This window comes from Papilio xuthus, unplaced genomic scaffold, assembly GCF_000836235.2.
Source record: "Papilio xuthus unplaced genomic scaffold, Pxut_1.1 DF828142.1, whole genome shotgun sequence".
In the NCBI taxonomy this organism is placed as follows: domain Eukaryota; kingdom Metazoa; phylum Arthropoda; class Insecta; order Lepidoptera; family Papilionidae; genus Papilio; species Papilio xuthus.
In genome coordinates this window covers 6,355,264-6,374,294 of record NW_013530507.1, presented here as the reverse complement: position 1 = coordinate 6,374,294, position 19,031 = coordinate 6,355,264, and the positions used below count along the sequence as shown (strand labels likewise).

Here is a 19,031-nt window from a genome sequence, read left to right as displayed (position 1 = left end):
GTCACTAGAGGAATTCTGGTGTCGAACCCTTAACTTTATGTTTAGTACATCATAAAAATAATTGAGTTATTGGCGCTATCGTGTAATTGAGGCGCTATGTCTTAATTTATATACATCTTAATTACTTTCAACATACATAATTGCGCATCACATATGTTGCATATTTTTTCACCTAATGTTGCTACTTTGATTAAAAACTAATTATAAAGAGACCATAATGACATGTTAATTGTACATACTAGCGTTCGCCCGCGACTTTGTCAGCGCAAAATTTAAAAAGTATCCTATCATTTTTACGCAATACATTAGCTTTTTTTTCTCAAAAATCAAACCTGCCGTTTTGGAGATTGCTTCGGAGTAAACGCGGACTTACGGATAGACAGACAGGCAAAACTTTTACAAGTTGATTTCTCGTTATAAGTAATGTATAATTTACATAGAGAAACTTCAATTTTATTAATTGTTTAAATTAAGATGACGTTATGGTTAAGGTTGACGTTATGGTTAAGGTTGACGTTATGGTTAAGGTTGACGTTATGGTTATGGTTAAGGTTGCAGTTAAATTTTATTTATATCTATGAATTTAAATAAATATAATAATAATTTGAATACTAATAATTGCCTGTTGGTCAAAATTCGACCATAAATTATAGACATTTTTTTTAAATTAACTTTACGAACTTGTTCAGTAAATTAACTTTAACTTGTACAATGATTTCACATCGTATTTATCAATAAAAATTCATACATACATACAGGGGAAGCAAACTCATCAAAAGACAACATATTGGTCAAAATTAGTTTATTTGTTTAGGATACTTTTTTGTACCAAATTCGTACAATAATCGAGGTTTGAGATGTCTAGATCTAGGGTCAACTTAGCAATACTCGGGTTGTGATTGCTGATTTTATCACGCACTTTTCGTTTAAATGTCAGACTGATTATTGTTATATAGAGGTTGCGTGTGGAGGTTAATATTATTAGAGGTTTAATAGACCCTTGCTCATTTATTCTATCATAAGTATGTGCAAAAAATAGCATTTTATTTTCTATGCAAATCTCAGCTTAGCTGCGATACCTTAAGGGCGCAATTCCATCGTATCCCATGCGTGTTGCGAGAAATTTCCTGTGAGCCTAGTACGAATGTTTGTGACATTTGTCATCGTGTCGACATCGAAAAGTTAATCGCGTATACCACACGAAAAATCTCATTCTAATTTTGACATAATTGACGATGACGATACCATTGTCACAAATATTCGTGCTAGGCCCACTTTTCACGCAAGCGAAACCCATTTATTTTACTTGTTAGTACCTACATGCGTTTGTCAGTCTTACTTTACCTTACCGCGCAATATATTCGTCAGCTGAGTCCCCACACGACGTTTGATTTACATCATTTTCATTAGTCGTTGGTCCGGCAAGACTCCCTGCATATCAGACGAATTATCGACTGTTGTAATTGCGCCCTAAGATTTGTAACCTAAGCGCTTTATACTAGTACTCGTATTTAGAGCCGGTTACATACCTTTAGTAAAACTAAAGTAAGTAAAGCTGGCTTAAATCTAAACGTGAGTGTCACTATCGTCAAATACAGGGTGTCCCAAAAGGTTACGTACATAGAAAGAAAAAAAGCTATTATGTTATCTTCAATAACCCTTTATCAATATGAAATAAAAAAACAATACAACTAACAAATATTTTAAAGAAAATTAAAATTACCCCAGAAGGTGTAAAATTTTTAAGTTTTTTAAAAAATGCCATTTAATTTTTTTAATACTGGGTATTAAGGGGAATTTTTATTTTATTTTTCTGGTGACCCTTGTGACCACCCCTATCATCCCCCTTCCTATGTACGTAACCTTTTGGGACAACCTATATAACATTTTTGTTCTTTATAAGCATTATAAGGCTTATATTGTTTGATACTAGTATCACAACAGTGAAAACTTACTGTCAGTATTCAACCGATCAACAGCTTTGTGATGATTTAAATTTACCTTAAATTAAGAAGATGGTCTATTAAGGCCATGCGATTGCATACATTTCATCTCACAATGCTATAGTGTATTTAACTAATGGATATCATTGTGTGACTCATTTAAACTGATGTCAATTACACTCTTGGCCGTGACATTTGGTAAAAGAAGAGGTGTTTGATATTGTGTGGGCAGCACAATACATTCGTGAGATGGTCGAACTGATTATGAAAAGTTAATGCAGTGGGTGAATTCCAGGATACCTTTGATGTATCGGAGCTATATTTATACTGACTAGCTGTCGCCCGCGACTCTGTCCTCACGAAATTAAAAATAATAATTAGTAGCTTGTGTTTTCTTCCAGACTGTTTAATTCCTATAACCTTTAAGAAGCTTCTCTGGTCTTTATATTGTTGAATTTTGTAGGAAAAGATGCGTTGATTTATGAATGTCCTTTTGCTGAAGTTGATATGAAATACCGTCGCACATGTGACATAAAAAAGTAATAAACCTTCTTTATAACAGATTTGCACCATTAAGATAATTTATGAATAAAAAAATCTTTACACTATAAGGGCTGAGATACACGGGTTGCTGCTGTTGGTAGTTAACTAGTTCAAGCTTCATGCGTAGTTAATGGTAGCCATACGCAAACCGCGGTTTGTAGTCGCCGAAAAAAATGCTGGCAGCTGTGCACAGACCGATTTAATCTGTCCCTATCATTGAAGCAGTCCATGTTATGATTTTTAATGGTTTAAATTTTTCTTTTATCTCACGTGAATATTTAAGTTAAATATTATGTGATTAAACAAATTGCATTTAATTCCTGCATACCATTCGAGGTCGATATATATGTACAGTCGGGGAAACTGGCGGTATTAAAATTGCTACCCAGTTAGTTATTTCTAAGAAGGAGCGAAGTTTGTCGCGGTACATGAACCATGTTAGTGCACCGCGGATTTCCTCAACTGTACCCCGTAGGCCATTTTAGCAATTTAGCGATGTAATCACCAATATCAATCTGTTTTGACCTTTGAAGAAAAAAATCTGTATCATCTCACTAATTACACTATTTTACTTGTAAAGTAATTTAAATACAATTAGAGCGAGTTTTAATCGAATAATATACTTTTAAATTATTATTAAATATTTTAAATTTTATATCAATTCGCTAAGAATGTAAGAAAATTCTGTATTAATTAATTATATGTATGGAAGATGTTTTTGTTGTAATTAAAAAAAATTGCATCCGCCTCAAAGTAAAAGGGAGTTATTCAGTTTACAAGCTTTTGAATTAATTAAACTTTCGTTTGAGATTTTCATAAAGTAACATAGAATTTGTCCGGTGTCATCGTCAACTAGAAGACAGAGAAGTAGTTTACAACTTAGTTTCTCTTTTAGAAAACTTCCATCTTAGCTGTTTCTTTAATGTCCTGAAAGTAATTGGGGCGGTTTTAATCAGTATTCAGAGATCGTGACACTTTATCTATTTTAAAAACAAGGGCCAAAGTATTGGAATAGTTCTAAGCAAGGTCAGAAGAGAATGAAATATGGTCCGACTACTGCCCATCCATTTAATAAGCTTATTGAAATATTTTTTGTATAGACGGAATGATGCTATGCAAGAACAAATCTAATTTTATAAATTTAGTTGGTACTTAGAGCAAATTTTATAGGGTGTTAAAAAATTCTGGAATGTAATATGCTTACGTCTTGGTCGTCTTGGCTCTGAGCCCCTCGGTGGGGAACGTATAGTGAGCTGATGATGATGATGATGAACGTCTTGGTAAACGCGGGAAACTAATCATTCATTTTAGTAGTTCGCCGTCTCAGAAAAAAAATCCTTACGTTTGGTAAAATGTATTTTCATGTGAGTTGGGAAAAGGGCAATTTGTTTTCTTTATTATGGGATTTATTTTTACTAAAATGACAACTGCATATAGTTGGATACCATCATCATCAAATTGCCTATTTACCTACAGATCATCGGCACTATATCTTTCTATTGTTAGGAAGAAAATCCACACTGTGCCGGTGTATCGGCGCATCACTAGCCTTACTAAAACGTCAACATTTTTGTCCCCTCACAAATCAATCTGACACTTAACTTGGTAACGAAAACGCGCCATTTGCTCGAAATGATTGTAACTAATAATGTCTAAGACTATGCATCTCAGCCGTCATCTGAATTCACTTTTGCATAACACCGTCCGCAACAATTAGACGCCCGTGATAGTAACGCATTGATTAAGCAATCCTAGACCACGACTTTTGGCTGCGAACATCTTCCATATTAAAGTGGATCGATAATACAGGGCGGCCATCACTATAAATATTGTACAGAGATCTTTGATAGCATCACTTACTGATCCAACATTCGTGAGATAGCTTGTGAGAAAAAAAAATATTCGCAATGAAATTGGTAAATTTTAATTATAAAATGTTGTTTGATAATATTTGCTGCATCAAAATAAATCAACTCATTTTTAAACCTTTAATGTGTTAAAGAATTATAAACTATCTTAAGAAACTCTTTTAAGATTTAAATAATAAATGAAAATTGTTATTTAATATTTTAACATTTTGTTTAATTTACAGTTCATCTTAGCTGTTTTCATCGCTTATTCAAGCGCGGCGAAGCTCAACAGAGCGTACCTCCCACCAAATTACGCCCAAACATCTGGCGGATCTGGAGATTTCCTTCAAACACCTCTATCTAACCCTACGTCATTCAACAATTTACAAGGAAACGATGGATTCATTCCTAAAGATACAATTGCTCAATTTGGCAATGAGTACACTATTGGAAACACAGCCAATGGTCGTCAAAACGATGCCTTTGGTTATACACGTGCTGAACGACCAAGAGCTGCTTTAGAAAGAAATGCAGCTATACTTCGTCAAGCCAATGAGAACGACGGTGAAAGATATTCTTATGCTTTTGAAACTGAAAATGGTATAATTGCTGAAGAAAATGGAGTAGCAACGAACGGTGTTGAAGCACAGGGCGGGTACTCGTACACTGGTGACGATGGACAGGTTTACAGCGTTAGGTAAGATACTTATAATTATAAAACTTTTATTATAATTAAGTAACCTAATATTAGTTAAAATTATATTTTAGTTTAAAGCATAACTTTTTAACTTTATTTGTTCTCTAAGCTTATTCAAATTGTATAGATTTTGATAAGGCCACTTAAAATTTTCACATGTATGTAACATGCTCGAATCTTTGAATATTTTTTGCTTGGATTATAACATGGTCTTGATTCTTATTTATTTGATTATTACACGTTAAGCTTCTACTAATATTTCTAGTTGATATTAATTTAATTGTAAAGGTCAAGTTTTTTTAATATAAATAAGTCTTAGCGCGAATGAGGAGTAATTCTTATGTAATATAGTATAACGTATTATAATCGTGTACCAATAGATTATATGTACGATATGATGTTATATAAAGAAGCTCACGCGTATTTAATTAGCATCAAAAGTAGCATAGGATTAATAATCTTTATATATATAATTCTTCTGTGAGTGTGCATGTCACTGAACTTCTCTCAAACGACTGGACCGATTTTGATGAAATTTTTTTTGCGTGTTCAAGGGGGGATCTGGGAATGGTTTAGATTGACAATTTTGTCCGCTGGACAATGTTTTTTTTAATTAATTTTTAATTTATTAGTAGTTCTTGATTTTGGAATGTTTTACATTGGATCCGACAGACGGCGCTACCATCGCAGTGTCAAATTTTAAATAATCTTCGAATTTTAAATTTTATCTTATTTAAAAAAGTTTGAAATTTTCAAATTAAAGACGTGTAGACAGGACAACGTCTGTCAGGTCCGCTAGTCTTCTTATAAAAGTAAAGAGCAATCGTTAACAAAATTATTTGATCCTTACTGTTCATTACGGAACTGCAATAAATTCTTACCGCGATGTTTGTTCAATGTATTTATAATATTAGGAAATTACATATCGCAATTTTTATACACAATGCTAAAGTGCCTTGTAAAATATCAAATTCCAGTTAAACAAACGTGTTTGTCAAATTATTTGATATAAAAGAAAGTCGTGTTAGTTACACTATTTATAACTCAAGACTGGCTTTATTGATATGGCTGAAAATTGGTGAGGAGGTAGCTTAGAGCTGGGAGACGGATATAGGATACTTTTTTTTTTCGAATTTATGCCTTGAAGAACTGCTTTTTATTTAACTTACCTATATATTAAGTTTTTTTTATATATCCACGCGGACGGAGTCGCGGGCGACAGCTAGTGTTATATAATCAACAAAGTTCTCAATTTATTTTTATTAACAAACGTCTCAAATACTTTTTTTTAACGAGAGGACGGCTTTTTACCGTCTATTCGTTCTTCCATTACGTCTTTGGACAAAATACTTTATTCATTCCACGTCTCAAATATTGTTATAGGATCGTAAATGTTGAATCCTAAAATACTGTTGTAGTATTTTATAATAATATTTATATTCCAGATACACAGCTGGTCAGAATGGTTTCGTGCCTGAAGGTGACCATCTCCCCACCCCTCCCCCGATCCCGCAAGAGATCCAGTTGGCTCTGGAACAAAACGCCCGCGATGAAGCTGCAGGAATCTATGACGACGGTAATATACCTTTATTGGTTTTTTACATAGGAAACGGCGCCTGAAACTGAATACAAAATCATTTGAGAACAAACTTTATTAGTGGTCTATGTGTACCAGATTATGTTTTTGCCAAATTTCAGCGAGATCCATTTAGTAGTTCTGGAGATATCTTTGAACAAACATCTATCCGTACATTTCAAAATTCGAATTTATAATATTAGTAAGATTAACATTTTAAAGCATTCAAAAATTAACTTTCAGAAGTGTTTAATAAAAAAAAAATGTTAATTAATTTTCACTCCATTCATTTCACAACAACTTGACTTCATTCAAAGATTTATCTTCATATTTATTTACAGGCTCTTACAATGAAAATAAATACGGCAATGACAACGGCTACGCAACTCCCAACTTGGTCCTGCCAATTTCTAACATCAATAACGAAGATTCAATTGTCGTCAATTCCGCTACCAACACTGATGCTTTCCAACCTGGATTCGGTAGACAAAACCAAGAGTCGGTATTTAACCAGCAAAATGGAATAAACAAGGCTTATCTACCTCCTATTTCTGAGCAAAGGTCTTCAGGAAAACTCGGAGGCTTCGGCATCAGGAATCGCCAGCCCACTTTCAACTCTAGAAATGGATACAATTATTAAACGATTTGATTTTACGTGAAACTATAAATATATTTATTCCTGAAATATTAATTTCTTTCCTTTTTCTTTTTTATAACATCACCATTTATCGTATAGTAGTGTACTACTGCTTTTAGTTTTTAATTGATAGCCCTTAGGTAGATTTAATGTGAAAAATCTACACTAAGGGTTTTCAGTGGCTAAATATACCAGAGCCCAATAACTAATTAAACTTGAAAGTGACAGTAGGATTAAGCACTTGTTTCATCCTTTTAAATCAATTAAAAACCGTTATTTGGACTTTTAACAACTTTATATAAAGCAAAACACCGATTCCGCCCGAACAGGGACTTGAACCCTGGACCCTTGGATTAAAAGTCCAATGCTCTACCGACTGAGCTATCCGGGCTGTCGAGAACTGACCAATTGTAGAAAATAGCACAACAGCATAGAACATCCTTACGTACTGTTTTTGAGCCTAAACTGATAGTCTAGTTTATAGTGGAAGTTCATAGCCCGGATAGCTCAGTCGGTAGAGCATTGGGCTTTTAATCCAAGGGTCCAGGGTTCAAGTCCCTGTCCGGGCGGAATGTTTTTAGATGTTTAAAACGTGTAGACAACTTCGCGTCTTTTTAATCTAAATTGAAGTCTGTTAACAAGAAAACCTTTTGTTGTGTAGACGTATTCCTAAATTAACTGCATTATTTAATTGTCTTTGTTATCGACTGTTTTTCTTTTTTTTCCCAATTGTTAAAACAAACTGAAATTATTTATAATACAAATATATAAATGTGTATTTTATCTATATATAAAAGAAAGTCGTCTTAGTTACAACTCAAGAACGGCTCTACCGATATGACTGAAAATTGGTAAGGAGGTAGCTTAGAGCCAGGAGACGGACATAGGATACTATTTATTCATTTTTTTTCTTACTAATATTGTAAATGCGAATGTTTAGATGGATGTGATGTAGATGGATGGATGGGTGGGCTACACTAATTAAGTTTTTTATATATCCATGCGGACGGAGTCGCGGGTCACAGCTAGTATTTTTATAAATAAATGTAAATGTCACGCTTTAAAAGCTCTGGAAAAAGCTATGAAAGCATTCCTTTTTTCATATACTGTTTTGATTTTTTTATCTCCATTTAATATTTAGCAATAAAGTGGGACTATCTGTTTGAAGATCTCATCTGTCAGTTAACGAAGATGGCTTTTGTTAGTTCTATCTGATTGTTTCAGTGTTGTAATATGCCGTGTCTGAATAAAATATAGCGATGTTTGATCTGATTATCTTTTACTAAAATATTGCACTCGACGTTGTTACGATAAATCCAGAAACATCGAAATTGTAGAACTGCAACTATTGTCCACCTGAAAAAACCGGCCAAGTACGAATCTGAATCCCGCAACGAGTGTTCCGTACAAACCTGTAGGTTGCGTTGGCTTAAAAGCTTGATTTTTTCACAGCTATAAAGTCCAGTATACCCAAGTATTTGATATAAATTCGAGCTTGGTACCTCCACGCGTTGCTGAGAAAAATGGCCTCAAGAAACAGACGGACGGACAACAAAGTGATCCGATAAGGTTTTTACTATTCCTTTCGAAGTACGGAACCCTTAAAATGACTTACAATACGGAGATACAGGTGAGAGGAGGAGGGAAAATGAACTCAAGTTTGGTTAGTGGTCATGAATATCGTAACCCCAAGTGCAGAGATCACGGACGATCGGCAATTATCTAAGACAATGCGAATCACTTTTGCCCGCTCGTGCCGAGTTTGACCTCATCTGTCATAATTTGGAGCCTAAAGGTAAATAGAAATGACTGACGTATATAAATAATAATATTAAAAAATATAAAATAAAGAACAAAAGACGTCTCCGTAGAATTTTTTCTGTTTATGACTTCTTGTTTTAAACTTGGAACCTTTTTATCCTGGAAAAGTTATCATAAAATTCTTAATTATGTAAAGTAAACGCCAAACTAAACAAAAAGTGCTCGATCGCCCGAACAGGGACTTGAACCCTGGACCCTTGGATTAAAAGTCCAATGCTCTACCGACTGAGCTATCCGGGCTGTGAGAATTTTAGTAAGAAATAACCATCAATTTCTGATGTAACCTAATACTAAAAACTTATTACATATGAAAATACTTGAAAAATGTCTTTTGTTTTGTGTTCGTTCTATTTTCAATATTCCAACAGATTATTAATGTTGATAATTTATTTTAAATCTTTAATACTTTAAGGATAATAATAGACAATGTAACCAAACATAAGTATTTTATTTATCTTAAATACATACTCGTTTTCTTCCTTGGTATATAAATACTTATTAAAGTAGTGGGTAAATTGTTATATATTGAACATAGCATGTTTGATACATAGCGTATGTGGTATATAATATTACGGGCAATTGTCATGTTGTTTCAAAAAGCGTGACAAAATTAAATAACAAATGCTCGTGTATAGTCTGCAAAAAAGACTCATGGTAAAAAACTCTATATAAATTGGAAAATAAAGCATCTAACAAACGGAACAAAGCAGACTTCTTAATAAGATAAAAACCTGAACCTATGTTAGTACTGAATACTTTATACGTATAACAAGGTATTTTTTTATTTATTTCACTGGGATTTACTAGACTGAGAAAATATACGTCTACAACATTTACTAGCAAATGGTTGAAATGTTTTTTCAAACAACAAAGCTAATTTTCGTACATTTATTATTTATTGTTATTTGCGCCATCTATCCACATAATACAGAAATTATCGCAAATATTATTTAAAATTAGTTCTAGAATAACACAACAGATGGCAGTGAAAGTAAAATTTATATTTGGTTAAACATTTTTTTTTAATTCCTGGAAATGCTACGACTAAGATATTATAAGTTGATACTGACTAAGCTTATTTATATATCAATGTCTAAGCACGAACAGTATAAAGAATAATTTGTAAGTTTAAAAGTTGTTTTGCTTTGACTTAAGTTCAATTTTTATAATTCTAAGTTAGATTTTAACAGTGGTAGAGCCCGCTTTAACATCTTCGTACGAATCGGCCCGGCTCGCCCGGTGAAATACCATGACCACACAGAAGACAGGCGTCAAGTGGAAGCAATTCCGCGTTTCGTCTGATGAGTGTGCGTCCCGGAGGCCTAATTTAGTCGTCTTTCCCTTTCCATCCTTTTCTTTATAAGGAAAGGATGGGAAGTGGAAGTGGACTTTCCGGATGAGAGGATGCATGGAAATGGAAGATATTTTGTTTCTGTGCATTCTCTCCTCCGTCGATTAAAGGTAGGCAACGCATATGCAATTGCGTATGTCTATGGGCAACGGTCACTTCGCCATTTCAGCAATTTCAGGTGGCCGCTCGCCCGTTTGCCACCTTTTGATATAAAAAAAATATGTTTCTTAACGTAAGTATTACAGGGACTTTGTCATACTTAATATTCTAATTGATATTAATTCTTTAACACACTGTAACCTTCTCCGTAAGTTACGTGTGGATAAAAAATTGTAACAGAATTCAAGATTCATTAAAAAATACTTCTCAAGATGCCACCCGAGCAAATATCACGTACCTTATTAGGTCTAATCGATTCAATAAACGCGCCTATCTTTAAGGTCGGGTAAAAAACTCATTGGATGTACAATTAAATTTACATAACATCAACTTGTTTTTTGTCTTAATTTTTTCGTCCCTAATTACACTCAGGTCAGAGGGGTCCGTGTTGAATGGACCCGGATCTTCTCGCAAGGTCAAGGACATAATCTAAATTACAATCTACCAGTAGCAAAGACCTGTAGAGAACGTAATTTGGCATTTCTAAGTAATATTGTATGTGTTGATCCTATCTTATTCTGTCAAGCAATTGTTAAACTACTTTAATTAAAGGGTCGTTGACCTTACTCGTTACGCTTGTCGGTTAGCATCTAAAATCGAATAAAGTACATTTAGGGGACGCGCTAAGGGACAGAGGCCGTAGTATCCGCTAAATATTTTCTTATACTAATTAAACTTTAAATATCAACGATTTGTTTGATCTAAGACGCGATCGTCATTTGTCAGTGGCCAGTAATTCGTATTATTTTTATAGCGGTCTTGATATTTAAAGTTTGAGTTTCGTTGAAGTTCGATATTTAAATTAAGAATGACAGTTAGATCCGTAATGTTTGTACGCGAAAGATGTTAAATAGTGAATATATAAATTAATTGATTTCATTTCGCAAATAAAAGGTTTAGACCATACCAAGACTTACCTTTCAGGTCGATGAAATACTCAAGAAGGGCAGTACTAAGAGCAGTATAGATATGTAGATGTATGAATGTAGAAGAAGCAATGTATGTCAGGACCGACCTAAGTAGTCCGTGGTCTTTGCCTACCCCTATGGGTAAAGGGCGTGAGTTATGTTGTTGTTGTAATCCAAACTATACAATAAATTACATATACTTATAAAGGTTGCGAGCGTCGGTGGCTCAGTGGTCAAGCACTTGACTTGCAATCTGCAGGTCCTGGGTTCGAATCCCGCCATGTACCAATGTGTTTTCAATTTCTGATTAACATTCTTTAGGTTAAGGAAAACATCGTGATGCAACCTGCACATATCTGAGAAGAAGTTCAAAGATATGTGTGAAGTCAACCAACCAGCACTTGGCCAGCGTGGTTGAGTACGGCCTAATCACCCTTAACTTAGGGTAGGCTACGAGCCCCTCGGTGGGGACGTATAGTGAGCTGATGATGATGATGATAAAGGATGACCATAAGTTACTAAAAATATTTTTCATGACATTCCAAATAGATATAAGAATTTAAGTAACTTCAAGTTCACATAACACTACAACTATGTATGAAATAAGGAAGCCATTGAAGTACATAATATACTGAAACAGCAGTATATAGTGACATATGGAATCCTTCATAAATATTCATTATTCTATAAAACATGTCAATTTTATGTATGTAAGAAATGCTAGAATCGCAAGACTTTTTGAATATTTATATATAGAATCAAATCGTATTCCTATATATAAAGAAATAACGTACATAAAGGCTATAAATTTACACATTTTTTAAAACGAAATTACACACATCAAAATGATCATCCAATTTAGCAAAATCTTATAAAATCACCTAAAGAAAGACATCAACGAACTAATAGAGACATTAAGTTGAATACGCAATACCATTGTACAAACAAACATTAACTTTAACTCGTATATGTAATATTCATTATGAACCAAAGAGGTTCAAAGCGTGGTTAATCAAAGCATGATGTAACGTCTTCATTGTTTGCCAAAAAAATCGTGCTATACATTTTTGATATTGAATTTATAACCTTACTATTGCGATGCATTTATATTTTAAATTAGCACACTTTATGTATAATAATTTTTACTTTTTACACCGCAGCGGCATTATATGTATGCCAAATTTCATCGGGTTCGGTTCATCCTATCTGGAGATATCTTTAAACAAACATCCATCCATCCATCCCAAACATTTGTATTTATAACCATTGTTATTCATATATTACCTTATTTTTAATTACATTTCATATATAAAATAAAAAAAATATACAAAATATAATATATTAGTATTTATAATATAAGTAAGTAATATGATTATATAACAGTTTATTTTTTCGCGTGCTGTAAATACATTGTATGTTATTTGTTGCTTAATGGCGTTTCAAATTACAAAGTGCTATTTCATCATCTGCCAATATCTGATCTCTTAGACGAGTCAGCTACTTAATTGAGATGAATATTCTTATGTGAGATATTTATAAATTAAACTAGCTGATACTCTCGACTTTATCTATGTTAATTTAATAATAGTAGGAGTATGTTTAAAGGTGAAAGATATGTGTGAAGTCAACCAACCCGCATTAGGCCAGCGTGGTTGACTATGGCATAATCACCCCTAACTTAGGGTAGGCTCCGAGCCCCTCGGTGGGGACTTATAGTGAGCTGATGATGATGATGTTTAAAGGTAAATATTTTTTTTTAAGTCTCTTTAAAAGATGAAAATACTTTTAGGGCTTTTAACGTCAATGGTTTTTTCGGTTTCAATTTGATTTCATTAAATTATAGTCTTAAATAAAATCTACATTGCCAGCCTATTTCCAGTGCAGGCAGTGTTAGATAAAGTGCATTCGCTCTGAAGCGATTCCATAGCGAATTTCAAAAATGAACGGAATCGACAATCACTTTCGATAAGTCACGTGATTGTTACGCGACAGTTCCATACATTTTTGAAGTTTGCTATGGAATCGCTTCGAAACGAATGCTTTTTGCTTAACCCCTCAGTACTTAAATTTAAGAGAAGTAGAGTAGTATTTAGTAGAGTCAATAGGCACTTACTAAGCTAGCGCGTACCATCTTTCGACCAAATCTCCACTTCACCAGGTGGGATCGTGGTCAAGCGCTAGCTTATAAAACGTAAAAAAAAAATGTAGAAATATTTACTATAGATTCTTTTTAGAAAACATAATTGTACCGTTTTAAAGACTCTTCTTAAAATAAATTTCAACGTGTCTTTAATTAAAGAATTTTATGTAAGTTTGGGCGAGCTACTTATACTATATGATACATAATATTAACTATAGGAACACGATTTCTCTTCGCCTTAGTAACGGCCAATCGTGATGCATATTCATCCTTATGTTTAATGTTCTTTCTAAATCATCTTGTGAAAACCTTTTAATTTACACGCAATTTTAAACGATTGAAATTAATGTTAGGTTATGAAATTCATTAGTACATTATGAAACTAGTTATTGCCCTCGATATTGTCTATGTAAAATTAAAAACATACTTTTATATTCTTTGCAGAATTTATTTTATTAAATATTTGGTTACAGGTTACCTGTAGACTATTCCAGATTGGTATCCATTTTTTTTCCAAATTTCATAAAGATTCGTTCAGTCGTCGTAGAGTCGACTGTAACAAACTGTCGCTCTTTTTGATAATATTTATGTAAATATGTATCAAATCTTGATATTTAATTTTTACTTATATTTATAAAATATTTTATACAAATGTTTATAAGTATTTTAAAGGTGTAATTATCATGTAGCAATAACATCAGATCGACAAGTAATCGTCATTCCGTGGCGAAATCAAATCACATCGAATTCAAACTGCAGTTTCTCGCCATTTTCTATAAGTTCGTGATGATTAAGGTTATTTTGTAGATTCACTTTGAGTACATCGAGTGGTAAACACAAAGCGAGTGTATAATAAGATTCAAACTTTATGGAAGCTCGTGGTTAGGCGCAACCCATCTTCCATAGACACATTCGATTCCAGAAAGTAAAATGAATAGTAGAATAAGTAGAATAGTATAGAAAAATCGTCGAAAAGTGTCAGAAAGTATAAATGTAAACACACTATGCTCTTATCGATAGGTACGGTTTACGCCATTATTTTTAAAGTTATCGATTTGAACGATTTCGCCAATCGAATTTCATTTTGTTTAAGTACTACGAAAGCTAACTGCGTGTGGCGGAAAGCACGGAAGTGGTTATGCCTTGCTACAGCAAAACTTCACACCTAAATTGAGTTCAGTGAAACCGGTGTGATATTCCGAGCTACCATAAAGTTTTGATAGCATTATACCTACCCGGTCGCATACTTTGGCGTTTATCTAAATAGCATTTTACACTGTACCAAATCATATTAAGGTTAATAATCGCAGCCTTTAAAACTATAAAATTTCCGCAATACCTGATCTTTGTACCCATATTAGTTGTGTTTATCTAGAATATATTTATTTCTAGACTTTTTGTGGCTACCGTTTTTAATATTGAATTTTTATTAGCTTTTAAGAATATTTTCCATCATAATTTTATATATCTCGTTGTTTAATTTTTATTTTATTTGAGTTTAGTGTCATAAATGCTTGGTATTTTATCGAATTAAATTTAATTCAACTAGTTTTTACCACCGACGATTTTACATAGCATTTTATTATCTTAATATTACTACTAAAATCTCATCTAAATATCATCTATACTTTTTATTCTATATTTTACTCTTTGGATTACTCGTCTCTATGTGATAATGTATACCAAATATAGAGTAAGTTTGCACTGCAATTATTACAAAATGGAATCAACACATTAAGTATGGGGCGATAGCCGTGATGTTAGCGAAGATAAATCTACAATTAGTCACGAATATATTCAGTTCACTTGGATCCATCGTTATTGCATATTACGTATCTAATATACTACATGTACAAACAAAAATATACCTTAAAACAAAGTGATAAGATTCATAATTGCATACATGTTCGTATTTGAATACGCTACCAGTTTGTCAAAGGTCAAATTGTCGGCTGCCTTGAGTGCGATCTGCTTTCGTTTTCATCCAATTACATACATATAATTATAACCTGTAACATGACTGATCCAACTCTAATGCATGGTGATGCTGGAGGCAATAACTAAGTGATATTTTATATCAATCAAATTACAAAACATGGAACCACCCACTTGAATTAATTTTAACAATGTTTCAATATATAATAATTTCTTGAAGATGTTTTGTTTGCAGACTAGCTATCGCATGCGATTCCGTTCGTGCGGAATTAAAAAAAAAACTTAGAAGCGCGTTTGTTCTGCCAGACTGTTAAGCATTTATAATCTGCAGGCCCTGGGTTCGAGTCCCGCAATGTACCAATGTGTTTTTCGATTTTCTATTTACATATGTACATTTATCTGATGTTCTTACAGTGAAGGAAAACAACGTGATATAACCTGTACATATTTGGGAAGAAATTCAAAGATATGTGTGAATACAACCCGCACTGAGCCAGCATGGTTGACTATAACCTAGTCACTGATTTAGGGTAAGCTTCGAGATCATCAGTGGGGATGTATAGTGAGCTTACAATGAACGACTTGTTCTTCAACGTGCGTTGTTATGATTTTGTACAGCCTCGGTGTACTCCGTGCATGTATGATGAATGATGCAATATATCCAAAATCATATCAAAGCTTCAAACATCACAGCTATCAATGTTATTTACATACTTCAGAGTTAATGAACTAATGAAAGATATATATTTAAGTACAGGTCAAGATGACTTATGTTTAGGTCAACGTGTAGGCGGTCATTGGCGCATTGTAGCAATTTTGCGTTGGTGAAGAAAAATATAGTCTTACAAATTTATTTGGCCCGATGCTAGGTGCTGTTAACGCAGTTAACTCTGTCAGAACCACTATTTAACATACCAAAATAAATACAGTACGACAATGATCTTGTGCCAATTTTATGACATGGAAGCGCTGATAATGCATTCTAATTTAGTTTTATGATTGCTCCACGGGTCAGATAAGTTGCTATGACTATACAAAGCTTTCTTTGTATATTTACCGCTTCGTCATGGAAACTGAGTAAGGAAAGGTTTTGGCATTTAGGTTTGACGTGCCTGCATGATCGCATCGTGGCAAAACAATCGACTCTGTTGATTTTAGATTGAGAAACACGAGCAGGGTTGTAACTTATTTAGATTTTTAAATTAATTATTAAATAGATAAATCTTTTTAAAAATGCTTTAATAAAATAGTGCGAGTTTGTTTAGGTATTATAATAGAAGATAATCTAAAAGGCAATTAAAATTTAATATGAACTATATTAAAAATATTTGATTTTTTAAACCTTAGTAATTGTTATGACTAAAGTCCACAGAGTAATATTATAATTGCGAAAGTTTATATGGTTGGATGGATAGATGTTTATTTGACGGTATCTCCGGAACAGCTCAACAGATCTTGATAAAATTTTGCACAGATGTAAAACATAGTCTGGAAGAACACATAGGGCATTAAGTTTTTTAGTCCGCCGGACGGAGTACCGGGCGACAGCTAGTCTTTAAAAAAGTTAAGTGTTTTTTTATATATCTGTAGTATATTTAGTACAAGTTACTCTTGAACTATAATAAGCAAAAGGAAATTTGTCTCCGCATTTACGATATACTACAAAAAGGGTTCCGTTTTTTCCTATGAGGTACGGAACCCTAAAAAATATTCAAATTAATGTAAATGTACCAAGAGACAGTCCTTCGTAATGAACCAGGATCTCAAAACAAATAGAGGTCTCGTTAAATGTATATTAAATAAAAAAATGTATGATATCATCAATGGATACCGCAATAAGATCCGTGCTGACCTTGCTCTTATTTCATCTTTGTTAATCGAAGATACGATCTTCAGAATTTTATGCATTACTAAAGGTTCTAGGACATAGTTCGTTTCGTAACTTTCCACAAGGAAAGTCTTTTAAGTGTTAAACAAAGAATTATTGTGTTATTATTTACTAGCTGTTGCCCGCTACTCCGTTTTCACGGAACTTAACGGAAGCTTAATTAGTAGCCTATGTTCTTCCAGACTATATGTATGCCTTTAAACGAACAAACATCCATCCATCTAAACATTTGCATTTATAATATTAGTAATATAATAAGATTGTAATTAGAATTTAATAATTTGTGCGTTACCTTCATCAATTAAAGGTAGCAACGCAATTGCGGATGTCTATGGGAAGCGGTCGCTTCGCTATTCCGGTGAATTTAGGTGGCACTTCGCTCGTTTGTCACCTTATGATGTAAAAAAAACTATGTTATTTGTATTAGTCAAAGTATTTAACAAAAAGCTTTGTACGGTTAAATCTTTAATGTGTTTATAAGAATGTAGATGTAATTATTCAAAAAAATCTCAACTAAGGCAAGTAATATTTAAACGTATATTTTGAATTGCTGGTATATTTAAACGTACACGTAATGTATGACGGCCTATCTGAGAACTCCCTACAATTCACGTAACAACTTATGTATCTTGAATCTTGTTTTTGCTTAGTTTTACATGATGAGCTTAGTTTATTTATAAGTTTTTATTACGTACATAAATATTATTTATTTTGCAAAAACATTTTGAGATTATTTGCTCAAACGGATTTAAATTTGCAAAGTTGTAATTTTTTTTTAGTAAAATAAAAGCAGATTTTTTTTAATTTACTAATATTTCTTGTACCATTACCAACTAAGTGGCTAAGGTAAAGGTTTAAGACCATAATCGAATGGTGGGTTTTCTAACCACGCGATCGGAAATCCGAAACATTATTGTCGCTATTGATGTTTCGAATTTCGCTTCGCTTTGAAATGTTGACTAATATGACAGAATAGATCGAGTTAAAAAGACGAGCGAGGCGATAAGGACAGGGAGATTATTATAATAAAAATATTGCTACTTCTATGTTTTTTGGCTTACATAGAATTTGATCTTTAAATACACCTTTATCCAAGATTAGAATTAAATGAAAAAAAAAAATGAAAAATGAAAAATGATTTATTACTTTAACAAAAATGGTACATACTAACATTTGTGCCGGGACTTCTATTTAAGCATCCATAATGGGCTTGTGATTGGAAGTCCCGCTCTCCCGTGTCACATAAACAATATCAATGGTACCTTCTTAAACTATATATTATATAAAAACAAATAATTATTTTTAACAAACAAAACAAAATACAGAGAGTTAACTAAAAAGTAAGATATTAAATATCACATAATATTTCATAACGTAAGTAAGTCACGAAAAAACAATTCAAAATAACCTCAATGTAAATCTATCACCGACATAAATTTACAATGGTAACGTTTAGGAATGATTCAGACAGTGGTAATTACTCAGACTTGCGCTCCGACCACGATGTAACCTTTGCTTAGGAGAATGAGAGCGAAAGGAACTGCAACTCATCAAATAGCAGACGTATATAGGCGTCGAACAGC

The 19,031-nt window shown here is 33.1% G+C and overlaps 1 protein-coding gene and 3 non-coding genes across 4 annotated transcripts; 2 read left to right on the top strand and 2 right to left on the bottom strand.

Moving 5' to 3' along the window:
* Positions 1-4,321: 4,321 nt before the first annotated feature.
* Positions 4,322-7,286, top strand: LOC106114120 (pupal cuticle protein 36a-like). The gene is made up of 4 exons (XM_013307212.1): positions 4,322-4,402; positions 4,579-5,033; positions 6,479-6,609; positions 6,951-7,286. Exons 1-4 carry the CDS (start codon positions 4,394-4,396, stop codon positions 7,247-7,249), a joined length of 894 nt encoding a protein of 297 aa, XP_013162666.1. The 5' UTR covers positions 4,322-4,393; the 3' UTR covers positions 7,250-7,286.
* Positions 7,287-7,564: 278 nt separating this feature from the next.
* On the bottom strand, positions 7,565-7,637 carry TRNAK-UUU (transfer RNA lysine (anticodon UUU)). The gene has a single exon. It is a non-coding gene; the product is annotated as a tRNA-Lys (tRNA).
* A 105-nt stretch (positions 7,638-7,742) lies between these two features.
* TRNAK-UUU (transfer RNA lysine (anticodon UUU)) lies at positions 7,743-7,815 on the top strand. The gene has a single exon. It is a non-coding gene; the product is annotated as a tRNA-Lys (tRNA).
* Positions 7,816-9,234: 1,419 nt separating this feature from the next.
* On the bottom strand, positions 9,235-9,307 carry TRNAK-UUU (transfer RNA lysine (anticodon UUU)). The gene has a single exon. It is a non-coding gene; the product is annotated as a tRNA-Lys (tRNA).
* Positions 9,308-19,031: the final 9,724 nt, after the last annotated feature.